The following is a 23,560-nucleotide window of genomic DNA, read 5'->3' on the forward strand; positions in this document are numbered from 1 at the left end:
CTATGGGGCAGTTCTACTCTGTCCTATACGGTCGCTATGAGTCAGAATTGACTCGACGGCACTGGGTTTGGTTTTTTTTTTTTTGGTTTTAGTGTAGGGTGTGTCTTAAATCAATCTTTTTTAAAATTTGAAAGACAGCAGAGTCGGCAAGTTGCTAGAAAGCATAGATAGGGGATGAGAGATGCCATGCCCCATGAGATCTCCAAGGAATCAAGAAACAGAAGTTGCAATGAAACAAGGACCTTCCCCCAGAGCCAACAGAGAAAGAAAGCCTTCCTTTAGAGCTGGCACCCTGAACTTGGACATCTAGCCTCCTAAACTCTAAGAAAACAGATTTCTGTTTGTTAAAGTCACGCACGTGTGGTATTTCTATTACAGCAACACTAGGTAACTAAAACAAAAGATTATAACCTATCAAATAAAGAATTCATGAGTTCACAATGATATACAGAAATAAACAGGGGGAGAGCTCCTCCTTACAGTGGAAAGCCAACTGATAAAAGTAGAAGGAATAACGCAATTAGAAAATCGTAATTTAGCAACTGACTGAGGCAAGACTCATCAATGAATGTTAAACCAGTGGGTGGATATCTGAGGAGTAACTGAATGCTTTACATAGTCTCAAAGTATCTCCCCCACAAGATCCTTATTAATCAAAAGTATAAAATACCAACTTTACAGTGGAGAAACCTGGCAGATACCAGTTTAAGCAAATGATCAAAGTTAACATCACCAGTAACAAGACAAAGCAACACCTAATATGAACTCGGCATCACTTCTGTGGTATTCCTGCCAAAAATACATAACCTGAATTTAACCACATGGAAACATCAGAAAAAACAAAATTAAGGGACGTTCTACAAAATATGGAAACCCTGGTGGCGTAGTGGTTAAGTGCTATGGCTGCTAACCAAGAGCTGGAAAGTTCGAATCTGCCAAGCACTCCTTGAAAACTCTGTGGGGTAGTTCTACTCTGTCCTATAGGGGCACTATCAGTTGGAATTGACTTGACAGCAGTGGGTCTGGTTTTTTTTTTTTTTTGTCTACAAAATATGTGACCTCTCTTCAAAAACACTGATGTCATGTTTACAACAATGACAAAAGAAAAAGAAGAGCTGAGGCTGCTTATGTACAACCAAACACCTCACGGGATCTGGTTCCTTGGTTTGGAGGTTTAGGATTATGATTTCATGGGATATCCAGTTAATTGGCCTAATAACATGTTTAGTGCTTCTGTTCTACATCTTGGTTCGCTGTGTAGTGTATGGGGTCTTAAAAGCTTTCAAGAGGCTGGTCAACGTACAACACTTGTTCTCTACTCGCATGGAGCAACAAAGGAAGAAGGAGAGTCAGGAATAGGAGGGAAGATGGAATGTGTGGCTAACTGCCTCCATGAACAACTGCCTCCTTTGCCAAGAGACCAGAAGAACTAGGTGGTGCCTGGCTACTATTACTGAACACTTTGATCAAAGATTCTACACAAGAATCCTAATCACAAGGAGGAAATGCAGAACAGAATTTCAAATTTTCACAGAATCCAGATTTTCTGGAGTCACAGAGGTTGGAAGAACCCCTGAAATAACTGCCTTGAGATAATCTTTAAACCTTAAACCAAAAACATCTCCTGAAGTCTTCTTAAAACCAAACAATAGGTTAGCTGAACTAGTAAAGAATGTCCGCCTTGAGCACTGAGCTATTTTAAGATTTATCTATAAGGGGTCAAATTGACAACAGCAACTCAAAATGTTAGACAGGAATCTTAGACGACAGTGAGTTTATGTCAATGAGGACGGAACAACTCAGAAAAGGAAGATGAGAATGGTTGCACAACTCGAAGAAAATAATCAATGTCACTAAATTGTATATGTACTAATTGTTGAAGTAGTATATGTTTTGCTGTGTATATTCTCAACAACGAAAACAAATTATTTTAAAATAAAAAAATTTTAAAAAGTATCATGAAATACAAAGACTCAAGAACTGTTACAGATTAAAGGAGACTAAAAGAACATGACAACTGAATGTGTCACATAATCTTCAATTTTCTTTTGCTATAAAGTTCATTATTGGGACAACTGGTGAAATATGAATTAGAGCTACAGACTAGATAATAATATTGTATTATTGTCAATGTTCCAGTTTTGGTAAGTACATTTTGGTTATGTAAGACAATTCATTGTTGTTAGGAAATACATACTTAAGTATTTAGGGATGAAAGAGTATCTTATTTATAAGCTACTCTTCAACAGTTCAGGTAAAAATTACATACATATATAAATTGAGAGAAAAGGCTAGAGTAAATGTCATAAAATATTAATAATCTTGGAAAAGGGTATCTGAGAATTCTTTGCACTATTATTGGAACTTTTCTGTCAGTCTAATTACCAAACTTTGTTTTTACAAAGTAAGGCCTCAGGTCACAGGCCTTGTATGAGAGTCCCAAAAGCTCTCTATTTAGGTTTCCTGCTCAAGTTACTACAAAAAGGCAGTCATGCAAAGGACTGTCTGGTACCTTGTTGTTTATGAAGCCGCTCCAGTTCAGTCCTGAGATAGTACATCTTCTTTTGGCGTGCTTCCCGGTCACTCTTCAGCTTTTCCCTCTCTTCAATAACCTGCAATGCACAGCAGTGAGACAGCCCTTTGCCCTCCAACATCCTACCTTTTCTACTGCTCTCTTCCATAAGCTCTCATGCTAGGTAATACCTGAATATGAGGACCAAAGGCCTACCCCCAAAGATTCTGCCTTTATAGTCAAGGTGTTATTTTATTCCAATCCAAGTTTCAGAGTTACAATGCCCAGATAGTTCTATTCTTACACAGGAAGCCCTATACTATTAACGTCAACCTAAAGTCACTGACAGCAACTATTAGATAGTGGTTTTGAACTCAAAGGGAATCATCAAAAAGAAAATTAATAGGTGTTACATGTATCATCTTTTCTAATCTTCATGACCTCTATTTTACTGTAAGAAAATTGAGGTTGTAAAAGATTAAGTAACTTATCCAAGGTCACAGTAAGAGTAGATTTAAAATCTAGGTATACCTAGCCTAAAGTTCACAATTTTTCAACTATACTACTAACGCCTGAGGGAAAAAACAAATACGGTTTGTTTATAACAGGCTAGTGTGAAATACCTGTGTATATCAGCCCTGACTTAAGTGCTAGGCTCTTAAGAGAGACAGTCAAGTCCAAGTCTCCAAACGGTGTCTAAAGCCTTAAGTTTTGTTTTTATTGAACCTATCCTCCTCCTTCCCAAAAGACTTCAACATAACTAAAAACTCAAGTTCAGGGTATCCCAGGACAATGGAAAATTAAGAGAACGTTGTTTGGCCCTCCAATTTTTTTTTCTCCTTAGCTCTTGATTTATGAGCAAAACAGATTTACACATATTACATTTTTCTGTTCCTAAGCCCAGTAAGTTATTTGTTATTAAGGACCTTTACGATAAAGGATATATATTAATTTTTCCACTCAGAATTCATCTATTCTGTATTCCCCATCCCTACATAATTTTTACCTACTGCTTTAAAACACCTAGAATTATTATACCTCTACCCCTGCTTCAGAATCTCTGGTGGTGTAGTGGTTAAGTGCTACGGCTGCTAACCAAAGGGTCGGCAGTTCAAGTCCGCCAGGTGCTCCTTGGAAACTCTATGGGGCAGTTCTACCCTGTCCTGTAGGGTCACTATGAGTCGAAATCGACTTGATGGCACTGGGTTTGGTTTTGGTTGGTTACCCCTGCTTCTGCTTCCTTACCAAAGTGTGGAAATCCAATGAAACTTGATGGCATAAAAATTGCTTTTATAAAAAAAGTGTCATAAAAGTATTATTATTCCTAGAGACACTGATAAAGCAAAACAAGCAAAGCTTATTTCTTGGTTTGTTTTAATTATCAAGCAACACCTAGTTATTATAGTTTTTAATCCCTATAATCACTACAAGGGAAGGATCTGAAACTCATGGGGTGAAATATAAGTTTACTGATCCTCCTTTACCCAACCCAATTTTGGTTCTCCACCCTCTGAGATCATATTGAAGACTTCAAGGCGCCCAGCTCCTACCCACAATGTTATAAGATTATCAATACAGTTAGGGAAAGGACCTTCAAAAAAAAAAAAAGGCCTTGAAATCACTGTGGGACCTAAGGTCATTTTTCATTTTTGTGAAATTATGTGGAAAAAAACAAAGAGGTTATATATACTAAAGGCAATGACAGCAGCCTCCAAAGGACTTAAAGTGAAAAGGCCTTACAAATTTTCAGCCCTCTCTCAAAGAAAAAAATTAACTTTCTGTTAAAACAGAAGGCATAGGCACAGGATGCCCACAGCTAATACTTACCTTCTGCTTCTGGGAAGCCCGATTCTTCTCATCAGAGATCTTCTCAGGATTGTATCTTATGAGTGATGGGATGGGCACCTGGACAGGCACTTGAACAGAAGGAACTGAGCTTAGCACCGACTCCTCCTGCTTGGGATCATCAGGAGTCACAGTGGGAATCACACGGAGATTAGGACGGCTTCGAGTAGCTTGTTTAGTAGCTGGCATCACTCTGTGTGGTTCAGGTAGAGGGTGGTTTGACGGTTGAGAGGTGGGGTACATGGGCCACCTTGTGGCTGCATATGCCATGTAGTGCCTGTAGGCATCAAAGGAGGCAGGGGGAATGGCAGGTCCCTGGTAGTTTGGAGGTATTCGCGCTGCAGCAAACTGAGGGGCCCTCGGTATGTGAAACTGAGATAAAGAAGCAGGGTGTGGAAGTCTAATTGGAGCAGATGGGGCTGACTGCAACATGCATCTGACTGCAACAGATGACTGAAACCCACCGCCAACCATCTCTGGTCCTGCAACCTGACCCATTGGATGGTCAGACTTCAGGAAAGGGGGGCTGTTTTTTGCGAGCAGGTAAGGATCCATGAGGGAGGCTGGGTGTGGATGGGACACCTCTGGGGACTGGGTATTGCTATGGTGTGCCTCTCTGCTCTCCAGTCTGTGGGGATCTGAGGAGCGCCGGTCAGCTGAGAAATGGCGGTCAACTGAGAAACGACAGTCAGATGAAAAGTGTCGGTCAACTGAGGAACGGCGGTCATCTGAGGAACGTGATGATGGCTTCTTGCCATGAAGTCGTTCTTGGGTGCGCGCAGCCAGATTACTAATCTCTGCTACTCCAATATCCAGTCCTATGGTCTTCAGCAAGTCATGAATCTTAGCATATTCTGGATTGGTCTCTTCTAGTGATTCTCGCTTTACAGAGAGAACTGAAGAGGGAAGGGAGCTTGCCTTCTGCCTCATAACTTCACTCTCAGAGCCCCCAAGGGGCTTTGGTGGGGATTCTGCCTTTAAGTCCTCTTCTTCATCCCCATAGAGAAATTTCTCCTCATCCTCAATGTCAGGGAAGCTACGTCGCCTTTTTTCCTGCGTACTGGTAGAATCTGCCAACATTCTCAGAATGCGGGAAAAACCACTGCTGTCCTGGCTAGCCCTCTTATGGGGCAGCAAGAAGTCTGCGTGCCGCTCAGGTCCCTCAGTCTTCATATCCAATTTCTCTTTGTGATACAGAAAACTTCCAAACTTTTCTCTGAGAGGACTGCTGTCTTTGGTCATCCCAGGGAGGGAACCCCACTGGTAGAGGTTGTCCTGATGTTCCTTCAAGGCAGTCTCCACCATAGTCTCTTTGTTGTTCTCAATTTCTGAAGCAAAAGCAGCTATAGCACCACTTAGTGGAAGAGACTGGTGTCCAGAGTAGAGTGTGTGATCTTGGCTGGAGCTGGTACTGCTGGAAAATCTCTCGAGCTGCAAAGACAAACACAACTGATTTAGTCCCTATGCAGAATCTAAGAAAACTAGTAACTGAGATAAAAATACCTTTTTTACTTCTTGAGTTAATACTGGAGAGATAAGAATGGGTGAAAGGGAGAGACAGTACCTTTAGCCAGGCTCAAGATATGGGTCCCCATCTCTCTAGCTGTCTCTGCTGTAGCAAGGGGAGATAGGAAATGACGTAGATTGAACAATCTTCTCCTTCACCCATGTGTAATGGTCCTTATCAAGGAATATGAATTGAAAAGGGCTTTAGAGATCTTCTAGCTTACTGATTTTTTCTGTGGCTCTCCAATAGAGGAAACATAAAAGCTGAGCTGCCTTCTTAAAATGGGGACAGGAAACTCTGGAATTCTAACTGTTCAGCCTCCCCCTTGCTTCTCTAAGTGTTCAAAGGCACCTCTTTAAGGCGTCTTTTAGCTCCTAAGAGCACAGCTAAAAACAAGTCCTCTTGCTTGACCATCTTTTCATGGGTGGGGAAAAAATATCAAGGCCCAGAATGGTGAGATGACTTGTCTAAAAAAAAAAATCACACAGCAAGTTGGTTGCAGAAGTGGGTCCAGAAGCAGAATCACCTGATTTCTGGTCTATTTTGTCCTACCACTCACAAATATAGTCTTCCCTCTAAAGAGAGATGAGGAAATTCAGATCACCTCTCCCTTTTGCCCCTTATGCTTCATTTCTACGACATGCATATTCAAAGATCCCTATAGGGCTATCCGGTTTAGGGAAAAAATTTCCAGTTGTAGGCACTATCCAAAATGTCTGTTTAGAAAGCCTATTTATGGCAATAGAAGCTCTCTACTGATGTATTATGAGGTCTACAGTTCCTTTGGGGAGTCCTGGAAGGTGCAGCTCATAGGCATGACAATGACATTTCACGATACATTACAAAGATACCGTTTGGGTCATTAGCCCCCAGGAAAGCAACCAGGCTTTTAAGGTATTAGAGGAACTATCAAGATACCCAAGAAGAAATGCTGCCGAGACCTGCATGGAAGGGTCCATGTCCACCTCAATCCTCTTCTTCAGAATAGACTTCTTGGGCATCACAGATACTTCCTCAGGCCGATGTAAAGAATATTCTGGCTCCGATGCTGGTAGGACACCTGATAATCCAGGGATAGGACAGCTGGTGCCACTACCATCAACTCCCACCAGCTCCTGACTCAAGCTCCTACTTCGTTCCTCTTCTTCCTCTCGCTTTCGCCTAGCAAGGTCCAGCTCTCGAAACTCAGGGTCTAGAAACCTAGGGCTTGGGCTTCGTCTACGCTGTCGATAGTTGCGGGTCCCTGATGTAAAACTCAGGTGAGTCCCTCCCATGCTGTGTATCTTCTCTGTGTCGTCGTAGCGGGGCCGTTTGGCCTCCCGGTTTCTCTCCTCAGATCGTACAGAGTAGGAGCCTTTGAGTTTGTCTCTGTTCCGTTCTGTGCCACGCAACAGTTCATCATGACAACCGATATGGGGACTATAATCAGATCGATGCAGGAAAGTTTCTCTTGTTCGATAGTCCTCATCAAGTTGTCCCAAGAAGGGACTAAGAGGCCCCTCCTCCCGGGAAATATATCGCTCAAGACCTCGAGAACATTGGGAGCTTCGAGTGAAGACAGAATCATCAGTTAGGTCATCCCTGAGAAAAGAGACAAGCATCACTGAATATAATGGACTTGGGAAGAGCAAGACCAGACAAGGCGAAGAAAGTGACATTTGGTAAAAGGACTATAGGCTGTTTGGGGCAAAAGACAATGAACATGAAGACCAAGAACAAATCTATGTATATCCATGGGACATTTCCTCTTCCTTTCCTCAGGAGCACAATAGCTTCAGTTTCTAATCAAGGGGAAATATCACCAATATATCTAGACAGTACTCTTAGGATAATTTTTTTGACTAGACTTTGGGGATGCAAAGTATCATGCTATGGTTTGGGAGATGTGAAAACGCCACTAACAGACTACAAAGAGCCCCAGATTACACAACTCCACACTAGCTAAATTCTAGTTCCTTCCTATTCAAAGTGTGGTCCAGGTCACAGCAGCATTACTATTACCTGGAACTTTTTAGAAATGCAGATTCACCCCAGACCTACTGAATCAGAATCTGCATTTTGACAAGTTCTCCAGGTAGTTAATATGCACTTTAAAGTTTGAAAAACACTGGTTTACGTCAATGGTTTTTAAGCTGAGTTCCACAGAGATTCTTAAGAGTGCTCAGAAGCTGAGCACTGGAAACGCAAACCACCAGGCAGGGCTCTGGGCCTTCCACTCCTTTCAAATCATAACTAGCCCCAACTTATTGTGCTTAAATATTACAGTTTTAAACAATAATGAATTTGGAAAATGGGTTTCTCTGTAGGGAAAAATTTTTTAAAACTACTGATCTATCTGATTGGCATGGTTTTCTCAGAAGTTTTTAAAGATTCTCCAATGCTTTGTCTTGCTGGCTCACATATTAAAAGCCACAGAACTCCCTCAGCCTGTTTCGTCACCCTCTTTCCTGCCTTGCCTGGATATCCACACTCTGCAATCTTAAACCCAGGAAAGATTAAGTGATGCTTTGGCTCGCTATTTTTATTTCATAGACGTAAAAAGGTCTTGGCTCTTCGTGTCATGGAGACGGAAATACAGGATGGGGCATCTAGCTATCCTTTCAGCTCAGAACTCTAAGTCACACACAGTAGTCTTAGTCTTTTTGTGCACTATACCCATGGAGCTCCTATGGCACAAAAAGGAAGTTTCTGATTTAAATTATAAAGAGAAATAAAGATCCTCTAACACTTTAAGAATATACCTTTTAAGTAATTTGAACAAAAATTAAAGTGCTCATGTGTCACTCATAATCCAGAGTGATAATTACCATCCAAACCAAAAAAACCAAACCCACAGCTGTAGAACTGATTCTGACTCACAGCGACCCTACAGAACAGGATGGAAATGCCTCATAGGATTTCCAAGGCTGCAAATTCTTATGGAAGCAGATTGTCACATCTTTCTCTTGCAGAGCGGCCGGTAGGTTCGAACCACCAAATCTTTTGGTTAGCAGCCGAACGCTTTAACCACTGTGCCACCAGGGCTTCACAATTACCATCCAGGTCTTTTTCTAGTACCTAACTTTTGTTTTTAGTGAGTTTCTAGAAATGACTTTTTTTGTTTCTGCAGAGTTAGCAAAACATCAAAAAGTTCTTTTCTTACTCACCGGCCATGTATTAGGCCTAGGCAACAGCTATAAACAACTTTAGGAAAAGCCAGCAAAGATAAACTATCACCCCCTCTGCAAGAGTGCCACCTTTGAGAATCCAGGTCCCTGTGATCCACCTCCTCCACAAGAATCTGGGGAATTCTAAGGTCTCAGTGTAGTGAGAAAGAACTGGAAATCAAATGTAACTGTAGAATGCATAGAGACAAAGGTAGGCTAATGGTTACAGGGGTTAGGGAAGGGGGAAAGTGGGGAGTTACTGCTTAATGGGTGCTGAGTTTCTATTTGGGGTGATGAAAAAGTTTTTGAAATAACAGTGATGATGGTTGCACAACACTGTGAGTGTAATTACAGTCACTGGATTGTACACTTAAAATGGCAAAATTTATGTTATACAGATGGTACCACAATTAAAAAAAAAAAAAGTAACTGCAATAGAAAGTTTGGTTCTGTAAGTCTGTTGGCCATGAATAACTCTCCACACCTCTTTCCAAGGAGGAATGTCCTTGAATTGAGTCACTGTTGCTGAAACACCACCTACCATACAAAAAGCCTCTGATCGTATCAGTATGGGGGAAAACATGGTCTCCACAGCTTGTAGCAAGTTCATCCATGTTCCCATGTCCAGCTCCTGGCTACGAGTATTACATGTCACCATTAAATAACATACTAGCTCAGGCTCTAGTCTAGCAATAAATATCAAGAAGCTTGAAATGAGATGGCTCTCAGAAAGTCTCAATTCCACACTTGCAATCTCCAGCAAGAGGCAAAAACTAAAACAAAAAAACAATGAAAGAATGAGTTATCATGTAAATAAAAGCAGAAATCAGGTTGCTATTAGAAACTTATGTCTCCGTTCCCCAACACTCCAAAGGATAAGACAGAGAACTAGCTGCAGTAACAATGAGCCCTGAAAAGAGCTCCCATCTCCTGTAACCAGGAATAGTCCAGTGAAGAATTCTCTCTGAAAGGCTTGGTTAAGTCCAACTCTTTTCTAAAATAAGGTCTATCTTTTTAAAAAATTGATTGTTAATGTGAGTGATGGGTACATGGGGACTCAATGTGTTTAAAAATGTGTATTAAAACGAGTTTAAAAATGTATATAACATGTCCACATAAAAGCTTGTGCACAAATGTTCACCGAAGCGTTATTTGAAACAGCCAAAAACTGGAGACAACCCAAATGCCCATCACTGAGGAATGGATAAACGAAAACACAGTATATCCAGACAAAGAAATATTATCAGCAACAAAAAGGAATGATGGAATGATGATATATGATATAACATACATGAACCCTGAAAATACTATGCTAAGAGAAAGAAGCTAGTCACAAAGGATCATATATTGTCATGAATTCATTTATACAAAATATCCAGAATAGGCAAATCTCAAAAAGAAAGTAGACAGGCGGTTGCCTAGGGATGATGACATAAGGGGTCTGCGGGGTGATACTTAAGGGGTGTGGGGTTTCTTTTCCGGGCAATGAAAATGTTCTAAAATTGGTTGTAGTGGTGGATTCATAACTTTGTGAATTGAACAATTTAATGGGTGAGTTGTATGGTGTGTGATTTATATCTGAATAAAGCTGTTTAAAAATGTGTATGATAAAAAAAGAAAAAAGGTCCTTCTGAGCCCACACTTCTCATTCTTTCCTTTGCTGACTCTCCAAATGGCGCCAAGAAAGCTGCTTCCTTCTGTCTTTTCCCTAAGGCAGATCACAGACAAAAAACAAAACAAAACAAACCTGACTTCAACCTATGTCAAGGCCAAGAAGGAGCTAGGAGATAAGAATTCCATGAATGGAACGTATAATGTGTAGAGTTCTTTGATAACCAGAGGAAATCAACCTCACATCCACATGGTTTTAGAAGTGTTTTAGACTTTTTCACACAACATGCTCATACTCCCTTTTCAGAATAAGTTACAGTCCCGCCAAGCTGAGGACAGAGACAACTCCGGCAACTTGGCTGTAACTCAAACCTGATATAAAATTTAACAAATTCAGTAAAAGAAGGGAAAAAACATCAGGGCTCAGGGGGTAAAAAGTATCTATATACAAAGGCTGGAAATGGTTTATTTCATTGGCTGAGACTAGACTCACTCTCAGGAGATATCCAAATATGCCAAGAGTCCTATGGCCTGGTTTTAATGCACAGTAATTATCCACACAAACTATACGAAGCAAGAGGAAAGGAACACAGATGTACAGGGAGCAAAATGTGTAAAGAATGGCCTTGTACTTCCTTTCAGAGCCTTAACCTCGCTTTCTCTAACATGTAACTCTAGGAAAGAAGATTACTATTCTAAACTCCCTAAGAAAAATATTTTTATTTTCATAACTTAAATACAGACAATTGGTTATCTGAAGCATACACACATAGCAAAGTTTATACAAAGGAGAAGTGACACCCTAGGCCTACCAAGAGGAAATGCTGAAGTTACCTCAAAACCTCATCAAGGAAGGAAGAGAATCACACCATGTACCACCTACCCAGACTGCCTACTCAATCATCTCCCAAAACAGAAGCAGCCGAAAGAGCAAGGGCTTGTTGTCTCAAATAAGTGATACAGTCACATGCCTTGACAGCCCAATTTCCAGAAGCTTCAGTACTATATCACGTAGGACTGTCTTACCTTGCTTTTCTGCATCCACAGCCACTGCAGCTTTGAAGTAAGCATTACCCAAGTGCAGTACTGGTCCTCAGGCTTCCTGCCCAGCTGTCCCCCACCTGCCTGCCTATGCTCTGTATACCACTGCATGGAAAGTCTGTTTGACAGGACGTTACATAGATTTATTGCTGCTGCTAATCATTTGGTTAATTCCCAATGTGCTTGGCAGAGATGATTAGAGACATGCTCTCAGCTTTCAGAAAGAGTGCTTTCCTCCACTGCCATCCTCACAATCTTGACTACTACAAAATAAAAAAACACCTAATGTGATTATTTACTTCTCATGTATAATTAAGTTCCTAGTACCTGTGGTCTACATTTAACGCTGTGTGGAATGCATTTGCCTCTCCTCAACACTCAATAGTTGTAAAGTAATAACTGAACATACACATTTTTAAAGATTTCTAACTTGCTATTAATTCCTATTTAATATACACATATTAAATACACATTTATCTAAACCCTTTCTGAAACTACATTTCAGTCTAGACAAGCTGAAAAACAACATCATTAAAAAATGATCTCCTATTCTGTTCAGAACTTCTCCTTTTCAGAAACTGCCCCTAGTTCCAATATTTCAGAACTCATATCATCTCAATGCTTTGATTTAGCAAACTCTACATCCCCTCAGTCTTATTCTTTGCAGTTGGGTCAGGATGCTACCGAATTCATTCAGCAACAAAGTTCACATCAATATACCCTTCCCCCTTAGAAAACCTTTTCCATTGTTACACTTCGTACTGGACACATGACCATAGCGCATAACTTCAGTGCTGGCACTATCCTTTCAAATACAACACTAAGAAAACAACAACATTGCTGCCTTCAAGGACTACTGTAGTGTGCCTTGACTTGGGCGAGGCCTACCTGTCCACATCCTCCAGATTATCCACTGGTGACCCCAGCCGATCACTAAGCCGTCTCCGTTCTGGTGTGCCAACACAGAAGTGGTCATTGCCAACAGTGATCCTCAAACTCTGTTCCAAGGAAGAATCAGAACGCAGACCAGGAGAATGTCTCTACGAAAGTAAAGGGTAAAACGGTAGTCAAGTAGTGTCAAGACATTCCTACACCCAAATACGCTCTTCTGCCTAGTCAGAAGGTGTGGTTGAACAAGGTAAGAAATGATTATGGTAAAATCCCACCAAACCCATGGCCGCTGAGTTGATTTTGACTCATAGCAACCCTATAGGATCCAACGGAACTGCCCTACAGGGTTTCCAAGGCTGTAAATCTTTACGGAAGCAGAATGCCACATCCTTCTCCCTCAGTGCAGCTGGTGGGTTGGAACCGCTGAGCACTTTAACCAAGGCACCTTCAGTGCTCCTCTTTCATGAGATACCATTCCGAAAAAATAAAGACCTTTTTAAAAAGTATCATTTTTTTAGAGATAAAACCTCACATCTCCAACCACCTGCAGTGCAATTAATTACTTTTGTGTGTGGCCTTTCTAGCCGTGGTCTTGTGACTGCCACCCAGATGATCGGGTGGGGCTGTACAAATCAAAGATAGCTGTGGCCCACCAAAGGGACTGGTCAGTTTTGCCTTAAGAGAGCCAAAAAAGAGCAGAGAGGAGAGCCTAACACCACCAAAGGAGAGACCCACAGCAGAGACCTGCAGGAGACAGCAGTGGTTTCTTGGCCCACAGAGTGAGAAAACTGAGTGCCTTTGGGCAGAGACTGAGGGCCAGGGAGAAGTCTACGCCTGACCCATGAATTTGGGATCTGCCAGCCTCCACAACCACATGGGCCATTTCCTACATATGGTTCGTGAGTTCTGTGAGACGCTGCAGCAAATTAGGGAACCAAAGACAGGTGGGAGAGTACTGAGGTGACAGGGAATAGTTGATGTTACAGATGATGGAGTGGTGCTGCAACCTGGAAAAGTCAGACATTTGGGACATCTCTAACATCCGCCTCATAGGAACCAGCTTTGGGTTGATCCTTATAAATGATTCGTTTACCTCCCAATCAGTGACCTCTCATTCTTTTACTGACTGGGCATGGGAATAGAGGAATGAATAAAGTCTCTGCTCTTAGAACCTATACATTCTAGTGAAGCACACAAGCCAAAAACAGGTTTTAAAAAAAAGAGTGTATAGCAATAAGTGCTATAAAGTCATAAAAACATAACATGAAAGAGACTGGGGAAAAGGAGGAGCTACTTTACATAGAATAATTAGAGAAGGCTTTTCCAAGAAGCCCTGGTGGCACAGATGTTAAGCCCTAGGCTGTTAACTAAAAGGTTGGCAGTCTGAATTCACCAGCTGCTCCATGGGACAAAGATGCGGCAGTCTGCTTCTGTAAACGTTACAGCTTTGTAAGCCTTACGGGGCAGTTCTACTCTGTCCTATTGGGTCACTATGACTCCACAGCAGTGGGTTTGTTTTGTAGGTATCATTTCACCTAGGCCTGAAAGATGAGACATCAGCCTTGCAAAGAACAGGTGTAAGGATGTTTCAGGCAAAGGGAAGAGCAACCTTGGTAATGAGTTTGTGTGTTTTGAGTAACAGAGCCAGTGTGGCTGTAGCAAAGTGACAGAAGAGATGAAGAAAGGCAGAGGCCATGGTTAAGAAATGCATATTTTATTTTAGTGTAATAAGAGGCAACAGAAGGGTTTTAGCCAGGCGAATGACGTGATCTGACTACATTCTTCCTCTAAATGCTTGCATGGCCCACATCATCACCTACTTCAAGTCTTTATGCAAAAGCCACGTTCTCAGGAAGTCTTCCCTGGTCACCCTATGAAAAATTATAACTTCTCTGTTCTACTTTCTTTTCAGCACTTTAACACATTTAACATGCCGTAGCATTTTACTTCTTGATCTTTTAACTAGCTCCCCCTGCTAGAATACAAGTTCTACAAGGGCAGCGGTTTTTGTCAGTTTGTTCACTGTCATATCCTCAGTACCCAGAATAGTGTCTAGAACATATAAGATGCTCAATAAATATTTGTCAAATGTATAAAATGAAGGTTTTAAAAGATCATTTTTTGACTGCTGTGCACAGAATAAACTGGAGGGTAGCAAGAATAAAGTGTAAAAAAGCCTAACGCAGTACTCTAGGCAAGAAGTAATAAGGCTTAAACCAGAGCTGAGGCAGAAAAAGGTCAGTTTTCAGGATGTACTTTGGAGGTAGAGCTGACAAGGTTGGTGGTGGACTGTACGTGGGAAGAAGAGAGACAAAGATGACTGTTTCTGACTTGAGCAATGAGTGATGCCATTTGCTGAGACAGAAAAGACAGGGGCAAAGAAGTTGTGCACTGGAGATGCAGAGGAAGGTTGTGGGAACAAGTATAGTTCTTCCTGCTTCCTGTGTAGTGACTGACCCTCACATTGACACTGCCTGGCTTCGAAAATCTTAACATAGTGATAAGCCAATCACCTATGACCAGAGTTCCTAGAACACTTAGACACATGTTAGACAGCCACTCAAGAAAACAAAAACTTTGTCAACGGTTTAAAAAGTTTGCTGAAATGAAAAAATAAAATCAAATTCCAAAACACCAGAGACTGTACTAGAGTGGTGGTTACCGTGAAAAGTCAAGATTATGTCTAAGCTAAACTTCTTAACCTCACCCTCTGGTCCTCTAGCAGCAAAACACACCCATCAAAATTCTGGCTTTGGGAACCAGGCAGATTGGAATTAAATCACAGCTCTGCCACTTCTTAGTTCTGTGAACTTGGTCAAGTTACTTACAACCCCTCTGGGTTCCCTCAGCTGTACTGTAAGGAATACCACTAACTGTCTCACCTCATAGGGCTGTGAGGATGAAAAGAGAACATATAAAGTGAGGGACTAAGCATAATTCCTGCCATGTAACTCAGTTAAGTGGTGGCAGTTACTACAATGACTGTGGTTATGCACACTTTATTTCAGAGAAACAGCTCCAATTTATGTAGCTAACATCTTCCACTGCAGGTCTCTACCCTGGTAAGACTCAAGCATTCCTATCTCGCCACAAAGATGGAAATTTCACCTCCTTTTCTAAGACCCAGGGGGCAGTTCAGGTCTAAGGGAATTGATTCAAAACCCCGAACTCTGAGGAAATGTCAACTATCCAAAAAGTACAAGGCACACGGTTCGGGCGAAATCCCCCTGCCTGTGGCAAACTTTTCCACACCTCACCAGAGTGAAAGAAATAGTCTTTTCCAAGGAAATGGGGCACCCCTTCCCGACCGGGCGCCCGTGCCGGGCCCGAGTCCGTTATTGTGTCAATGAAGCTCACAGGGCTGACGGGGCGCCTTCGGCGTCGCTGAGGGGGACCGTGGCGGGGACAGGCCTTCGATTTTGAGACCCTGGCCTGGAGGCCTCGGGGAGCCCCGGCTACGGGCGTTGCTGGAAGCGAGAACCCCGGGCACTGGGACGGGGGGGATTCCCGGGTGAGGGGTGGAATTACCCGGCTGCCGCTGTCGCCTGGATGGTCTCCGCGGCAGTCCCGGGCGAAGTCGGAGCGGGACTCCCCCCGGCTGCTGCCTCTGAAGGCGGGTGGGCCCGGCGGGAAGAGTCGTCGGCTCCGCAGCGGCGACGGGGAGCCGCGACGGGCCCGCGGCGGGGACGGGGAGCCGCGGCGACCCCGCGGCGGGGACGGAGAGGCCCGGCGGCCGCGGGGCGGGGACGGGGACCCGCGGCGACCCCGCGGCGGGGACGGCGAGGCCCGGTGGCTGCGGTGCCCTGAGGGCGAGCGGGGCCGGCGGGCCGGGGTACGCGACGAGGAGGAACCGGAGGGCGGCGGCGAGGCGCGGCGAGCCGGGCCTGAGGAAGAGCCGGAGTTGCGGCCGCTACGCGAGCCGCCCCCGCCGCTGTCTTTAGGCCGGTGCGAAGAGACGGAGGAGCGCGCACCGCTGCGGTACATGGCTCCGGCTGCAGGGGCCACGGCGGCAGGTCCGACCCGGCGGCAACCTGGACGTCGGCCCCGAGCGCGCCGCCGCAGCTACAGCCGCTGCGCGCCGCCCCCGCAGCAAGAGCAATCCCCTCCTCCTCGGCCCCGCGCCGCCCGGGGGCCCGGCCGAGCGCGCCCCCGCAGCAGTGGCTGGCGGTTGGAGAGCGCGAGCACGCTCCCGGCACCCCCCCCCCACTCCCCCATCCCCTCCCGCGGGGCTTCCGGCTCCTCCACTCACAGCGCCAGGGAGAAGGGGAGGAGCACGGAAGCCCGGGCAAGCCTCGGTGAGGGGGCGGGGAAGTGAAGCGCGCGACCTGAGTTCTGCACGCTCCGCCCCAAACTGGCAAGATGGCGGTCACTCGGCTGCCCACTTCCCTTTCCCAGACGATCACGTGACCCTGAGGCTCTGCGGCCCGGGGCGAAAAAGAAAAGATTAGCCGGAGATGCGAGGTGTTCCAGGGATCCCTGAGGCTTCGGGACGGGCTGGCTGCGAGGCAGTGGGAACATCTCCCTTTCCCCTATCCCCAACCCTGTCTTATGTGGAGACAATTAGGTGCCGCTGAGTTGGCTGCGACTCATAGCGACCTTATGTAGAGACAATACTAACCACAACCAAATCCGTTACGGTCAACTCCATTCGGACTCATAGCGACCCGGTAGGACAGAGTAGAACTACCCCCATTGGGTTCCAAGGCTGCAATCTTTAGAGGAGCAGACTGCCACATCTTCCGGATCCACTGGGTGGGTTTGAACCTCCAGCCTTTCGGGTAGTAGCCTAGCGCTTAACCACTGCCCCACCGGGGCTCCTGGTGTGGTGACAATACCAAACTAAACCCACTGCCGTCGAGTGGATTCTGATTCATAGCAACCCTATAGGACAGAGTAGAACTGCCTGATAACAGTTTCCAAGGAGCGCCTGGCGGATTGGAACTGCCAGACCTCTAGGTTAGCAGCCGTAGCAGTAGCACTTAACCACTACGCCACCAGGGTTTCCGTGATGACAATAAATGGTTATAAATGATGGGAATATAAATAACTTATAAATGTTAGCTAGTTTGGAGGTTAGCACCGTGACAAAAGCGAACACCCATGTTCTGGTCTGCACAGAAGTAGCACAACAGCGCTGGCCTACTTTCCAATTTGCCTGATTTCTAGAGGTTGAAATTGAAGATGGGTAAGTAGGAAAGGCGGGGTGAAAATTAAACTCCCTCAAATCGAAACACATCAGAGTAAATTTTCGGTAGGTGTCCGTACCTCTCAAACAGAGCACTGGTGATAATGGTGAAGGTCACACACCACGAGGGGCCCCACATCATGACCAAGGAGGCCTGGAGAACATTTGGTGAGCTATCCAGACCCCAACTCTATGGCTGGAATTTTCACAGAAGCTGTGCTGTAGGGATAGTCTCCAGGCTCAGGGCTTGCATCCTAAGAACAAAAAACAAGAAAACGCACAAAAGAGGAAATACAGTGGTCAAACGAACAAACAAAAGCCTTGGCCCTGACTAGTCAAACTCTTTGAAATCAATGGCTGAACATTTTTCACCTATCAACTAGAAATAACAAAACCTGAAATGGGTAGAAGAAATTAGATTTCTGCTTCCAAAGCAAAGGTGAAACAAAAAAAAGTTTAGTTATAAAAGATTTTCATTTTCTAATTTATATGATTCTATATAAAATATATCCATTTTCACATGCTTGTAATATGGCATACGATAATAGCTCAGTAAAAATAAAGTTGAAAATCTTTATTAGTTGGTTTTTCTTATACCAGTTTGCTTTACTCCTTGACATTACTTGCTTGGTCCCTATAGGTATTGGAACGTCTGATCTCAGATTTTTGGGCTTTGTGGTTTGCTTAAGGAAACCTTCCCCATGCTAGCATTGTCACATATTCTATATTTCTTTAAGACTTTAATAATTTTGTTTCCCATCTTTAGTTCATCTGGAATTTTATTATGAATCCTCACAGAATCCACTGAGTTAAAATCTAAAATTATTTTTTATGGATGGATAGCCAAGTTTAATGTGAAACATGAATTCAGACTACATAAGCTGGGAAGCCGTAGTGAAGGAATTGTTGCCAGGTGGGAACCCCAGGCTCTGCTCAGGGGGACTCGCCTCAGCCAAAAAAACGAGGACCTAGGTGGGAGAATGCAAAGGAGCCTTTATTTCGTTGCACAAGGAAAGAAACAGTCAGGGCTGCTGCTGCCAAGACTGATCGGCAACTGGTGAGCGGGAAGGGGTTTATAAGTAGGAAGCTCACGCAAGTTAAATCAGCAATGTTCTTAATCATATTACGAAGGCGCAATGGGGTTTACATAGAACTTCGTGCATACATGTTCAGAAAATGGGAGTTAAACTCCACCCAGAGGCAGGGAAGTTATTATGTATGAGGTATTTAATGAGCTAAAAAGTTATCCTAATGTCCACATGACCCCTAAACCGGTTTCTGCCAATTTCCTCTAGTTTTGGGCAGCAGTTAAGGAGAGAGGAACCAGGATTTTAATGTAAAACTGTGGGGTGTACCAAGCAAGCTGCTTGATTGAGGCAGTGGAATCTTCTGAAGCCTGGGGACCTCAACCTTAGAATGAGTTACCTAGCTAATGAATGAACCTGGCCAAATGCCTACTGTCCATATCTCAACTCATTTCTGTTGTTTTCTCTTGGTGTGTGTAACATACATTAAGAAACTTAAAATTTTTTTTTTATGTATGTGTGAAAAAAGTGGCCCTTAAAGGAAACCAGATACCAGAGTTGATGAGGGAAGTGAAAGAAAGAAGTCTGAGAAAATGATGGCTCTTAACTAACCCAAAAACCAAACCCATTGAGTCGGTTCCAACTCATAGCAGCCCTATAGGACAGAGTAGAACTGCCCCCATAGAGTTTCCAAGGAGCACCTAGTGGATTTGAACTGCCAACCTTTTGTTTGGCAGTGGTAGCACTTAACTACAATGGCACCAGGGTTTCCAACTCTTAACTAGGACTCGCAAATGTTGGCTTTTTCTCACTTATAAAATCTTTGTGAGCTTTTTTAGGGCTCTTTTGCTGGGACCTGGGCAATGTGCCTCCTTTGGTTGACTGCCCAGTCCTTGGCCTTTTGGAGGTTCACCTCGTGTAAAGCTAACACCTCTAGAGTCCCTTTCCATCTGGACTTATCTCACGTGAAGGATCCCTCTTAAATGATCCCAGGTTAGTTTTCTTCCAGGTACACTTGGCCCACAGGACAATTCGTTCATCTTTCCCTTGTTGGCAAGGACAATGGGGTTCTCTCTCCATACCACCACCTTGGTCTGCCTTTCCAGGGCCAATAGTCAGGTGGGAGTTAAGTCATCCAAACCCTAGGAGACACAGGCCAATCATTCTGAATAGTTCTAATGAAGGTCTCTCCTTCATTTGGCTTTAGACAAAGGGAAAGGCCCCTCTCCATCCACAGTGCTGGGCAAAGAAACAGAAAGCCCACAGGTAACTATCCAACACAGCATTCGTTCTCTCATGTAGACCGGATGTGGGTGATCAGTAATGTAGGCTTACTAGGTTCACAATCTCTTACCATCCTCCTTTAAGATGGGAGGAGGGAGGTATCTGGCATCTATTGTGTTGCTTTCTGTCTTCGAGGTTTTACTAAAATTCCAGACAAGAAAAAACAACAGAAAAGAAAGACTAGAAGAAGGATCTAAATTAACATCCTGTCACAACTGTTGTCTGTCATCAATTCAAGAATTTCTATTAAAATTCTGACCAGAATAGTGGAATGGTTAAGGCTTTGATGCACACTGGAACAGACATATAGCAATGACAGATAAAATATGAAAAGAGAAAAGTAAAGAGACCTAAGCTCTAAAACAAGATATCGCCCCCCACCCCCGCCCCAGTGAATATGCTAATACTTTGAAATGAGTCTAGAAGCAAGAGATTTGACTTCTGTGAGATAATGGAGACTTAAGTCCCACCAGGAGGTAGAGGACCTGGGCAAGGCTTTCAGCTTGAAAACAGGGACATCCCTACCCCGATGAGGAAGGTGAACAAAACTGTCGCCAACCTTCTGCTTGAAGCAATAGCTTTATGCAAAGCTATGTGCCAAATGAATGAGAAGACAAAAACATTGACAGTCTTTAGAGCAGAACCTGAGCCTAGGCACTCCCTGCTAATGACCAGAATGATAATACCCTGATATCACCGATGTTTCTATTAGAAAATATGAATTTTCTGTTAAATGTGGTAGGTTTGATCCATGCGTTTATCACTATTCAACCCTAAACCCCACTAAAATGACTACTGGTAGTGGCTGTTATTGTTAGGTGCTGAGGAGTTGATTTCGACTTGTGGTGACCCCACTGACAGAGTAGAACTGCTCCATAGGACTTCCTAGGCTGTAATCTTTATGGAAGCAGATTTTTCTCCCCTGGAGATGCTGGGCGGGTTTGAACCACCAACCTTTCAATTACAGCCCAGTACTAATTAACCATTGTGCCACCAGCGCTCTTTAAAATGATAGTAAAGGTTTTTTTTGTGTGTGTGCATGTGTCTGTTTTTCAAGATATAAACTCATACGTGCAACCTGAAGGTATGAGGGACACAATGCCCCATGGGATGGAATTTTTATCAGTGGGAGATAGGAGCCAATGGACAAACCTCCCACCCCCCATCTCTTCCCCTATCTCACTTCTCCCAGGGTGGTGCTAAGATACAGTTTGTTGAAGGCACAGTCCCCAGATCAGTTTAATTTGGCAGCATCAGCTTGATGAAGCATTCTTATTTTGGCTGGCCTTCCTTTCCTGCTTCAATCCCCTTGTTCCTCACTTTTGTTCCCTGGACTCCGTAATAAAATAAACCAGGCTCTGGTGTCTGGAGAACCCAGTCTAACACAACCAATAAGGAAAATATTGATATATTTCATTTCATTAAAATTAAGAACTTCTGTTTGTCAAGAGACACCATTAAGAGAGTGAAAACTCAAGTATCAAAGTGGGAAAAGATACAGGCCATACATAAAACCAATCAAGGGCTCATATCCACAATATATAAATGATAGCTATAAATCAATACGAAAAAGAGATAACCCATTAGGAACGTGGAAAAAATACTTGAATAGGTGCTCAGAGGGGAAATACAAATAGCTATGAAACCTCACAAGTAACAGGAAAATGCAAATTCAAACCATAAAAAGATACCATTTCACACTCACCAACATGGCTAAAATTCCAGACGTAGGTGAGGATGTGTGTAGTTTCTTATTTTTTCTGTTCTAGAAAAATGAAGCACCACTGGAGTCATCTGTTTGCTAAAAGATAAGGCAGCTGTGAAACCATCTGGTTCTGTTGTCTTCTTCAAGGGTAAATCTGTAATTATCTTCCTGATAATTTTTGTCATTATTGGTCTTTTCAAGTTTTCTACTTCTTCATAGGTCAATTTTAGTAATTTGTTTTTTTCTTGCAGAACATCCATTTCCTCTAGGTTTTTGAATTTGTTGCCATAGAACTAGTGAAGCATTCTCTTTAATTCTTTTACCTAATTTCTTTTGTGTCTATAGATACGTCTCATTTCTTGTTCCTAATCTTGATATTTTTCACTCTCTTTATTCCCGATCAGGTTCATGAAGTGTTTATTATTGGTCTTCTGAAGGAATTGGCTTTTGAATTTCTTTTTTCTTTTTAGTTCATTATCATCAGTTTTTGTCTATATTATTTCTGTCCACTTGATTTTTTTTTGCAGCAGATTTTCCCAGTGCAATATGTCATTTGATTTCTTGACTGCTGCTTTCATGGGCATTGATTGTGGATCCAAGTAAGATGAGATTCTTGACAACTTCAAGAATCTCATTGTGTTACTTATTGGCTCAGTTGTGAGCATTTTTGTTTTCTCTATGTTAAAATGTAATTTATACTGAAGGCTGTAGTCTTTGATCTTCTTTCATAAGTGTTTCCAGCTCTCTTCACTTTCAGCAAGTAAATTTGTGTCATCTGCATATTGCAGTTTATTAATGAGCCTTCCTCCAATCCTGATGTCATATTCTTCTTCATATAGTCCAGCTTCTTGGATTATTTGCTTAGCATATAGATTGAATAAATATGGCCGAAGGATATAACCCTGACTCACACCTTTCCTGATTTTAAACCATACAGCATCCCCTTGTTCTTTTCATATGACTGCCCCTTGGTCTATGTACAGGTTCTGCATGAGCACAATTAAGTGTTCTGGAATTCCCATTCTTTGAAGTGTTATCCATAATTTGTTATGCTTCACACAGCCAAATACTTTTGCATAGTCAACATAGCACAGGTAAACATCTTTCTGGTAGTCTCTGCTTTCTACCAAGGTCCATCTGACATCAAGAATGATGATATCCCTCATTCCCCATCCTCTTCTGAAACCAGCTTGAATTTCCATCAGTTTTCTGCTGATGTACTGCTACAACGGTTTTTGAATTATCTTCAAAATTAATTTTACTTGTGTGTGATATTAATGATACCGTTTGATAATTTCCATATTCTGTTGGATCACCTTCCTTTGGAATGGGCACAAATATGGATCTCTTCTAGTCAGTTGGCCAGGTAGCTCTCTTCCAAATTTCTTGGCATAGACAGACTCCACACATCACCTTAATGTGTAGAAAATACTTTGATCTTAAGGATGGTAAGGACCAAATTACACTACAGACTGGAGCAGCTAGAGAAACTTCTCTTGCTCAACTCAAATGTGTCTCACTCAAATGTGACTTCAGGTGACCTGGTAAGTCAGAGTAGCAGGCCCAAATATGGTACATATTGCCTCTAAACTTCAAAGAAGCCCACAAAGGGATGTGCTTTTTGTTTGTTTGGTGGTAGGTAGCATAAGTGTTAGCAACTTAGCCCTCATTTTGGAGAGGACACCTATGTGCGAGATAACTAAATCTCAAGAAACTTCAGTGAAGTGGATGGCATTTGTACTTTGGCTCCCCACCTTCTCAAAACTATGTTATACTCTGCATGTCCTATCACCTTGATTCACCAATTT

General features: G+C 43.0%; 1 protein-coding gene across 1 annotated transcript in view; it reads right to left on the reverse strand.

Moving 5' to 3' along the window:
* ZNF318 (zinc finger protein 318) overlaps positions 1-16,690 on the reverse strand; it is a 30,632-nt gene extending 13,942 nt beyond the window's left edge. Inside the window, exons 1-5 of the mRNA XM_049892652.1 lie at positions 16,082-16,690; positions 12,551-12,702; positions 6,806-7,445; positions 4,340-5,788; positions 2,513-2,612 (exon numbers count right to left, since the gene is read on the reverse strand). Coding sequence (XP_049748609.1) covers positions 2,513-2,612; positions 4,340-5,788; positions 6,806-7,445; positions 12,551-12,702; positions 16,082-16,537 — 2,797 coding nt within the window. The 5' untranslated portion in view covers positions 16,538-16,690. The remainder of the gene's footprint in view (positions 1-2,512; positions 2,613-4,339; positions 5,789-6,805; positions 7,446-12,550; positions 12,703-16,081) is intronic.
* Between the last annotated feature and the right edge of the window lie 6,870 nt (positions 16,691-23,560).

The sequence above is a fragment of the Elephas maximus genome, chromosome 1 (assembly GCF_024166365.1).
Source record: "Elephas maximus indicus isolate mEleMax1 chromosome 1, mEleMax1 primary haplotype, whole genome shotgun sequence".
NCBI classification, from domain to species: Eukaryota; Metazoa; Chordata; class Mammalia; order Proboscidea; family Elephantidae; genus Elephas; species Elephas maximus.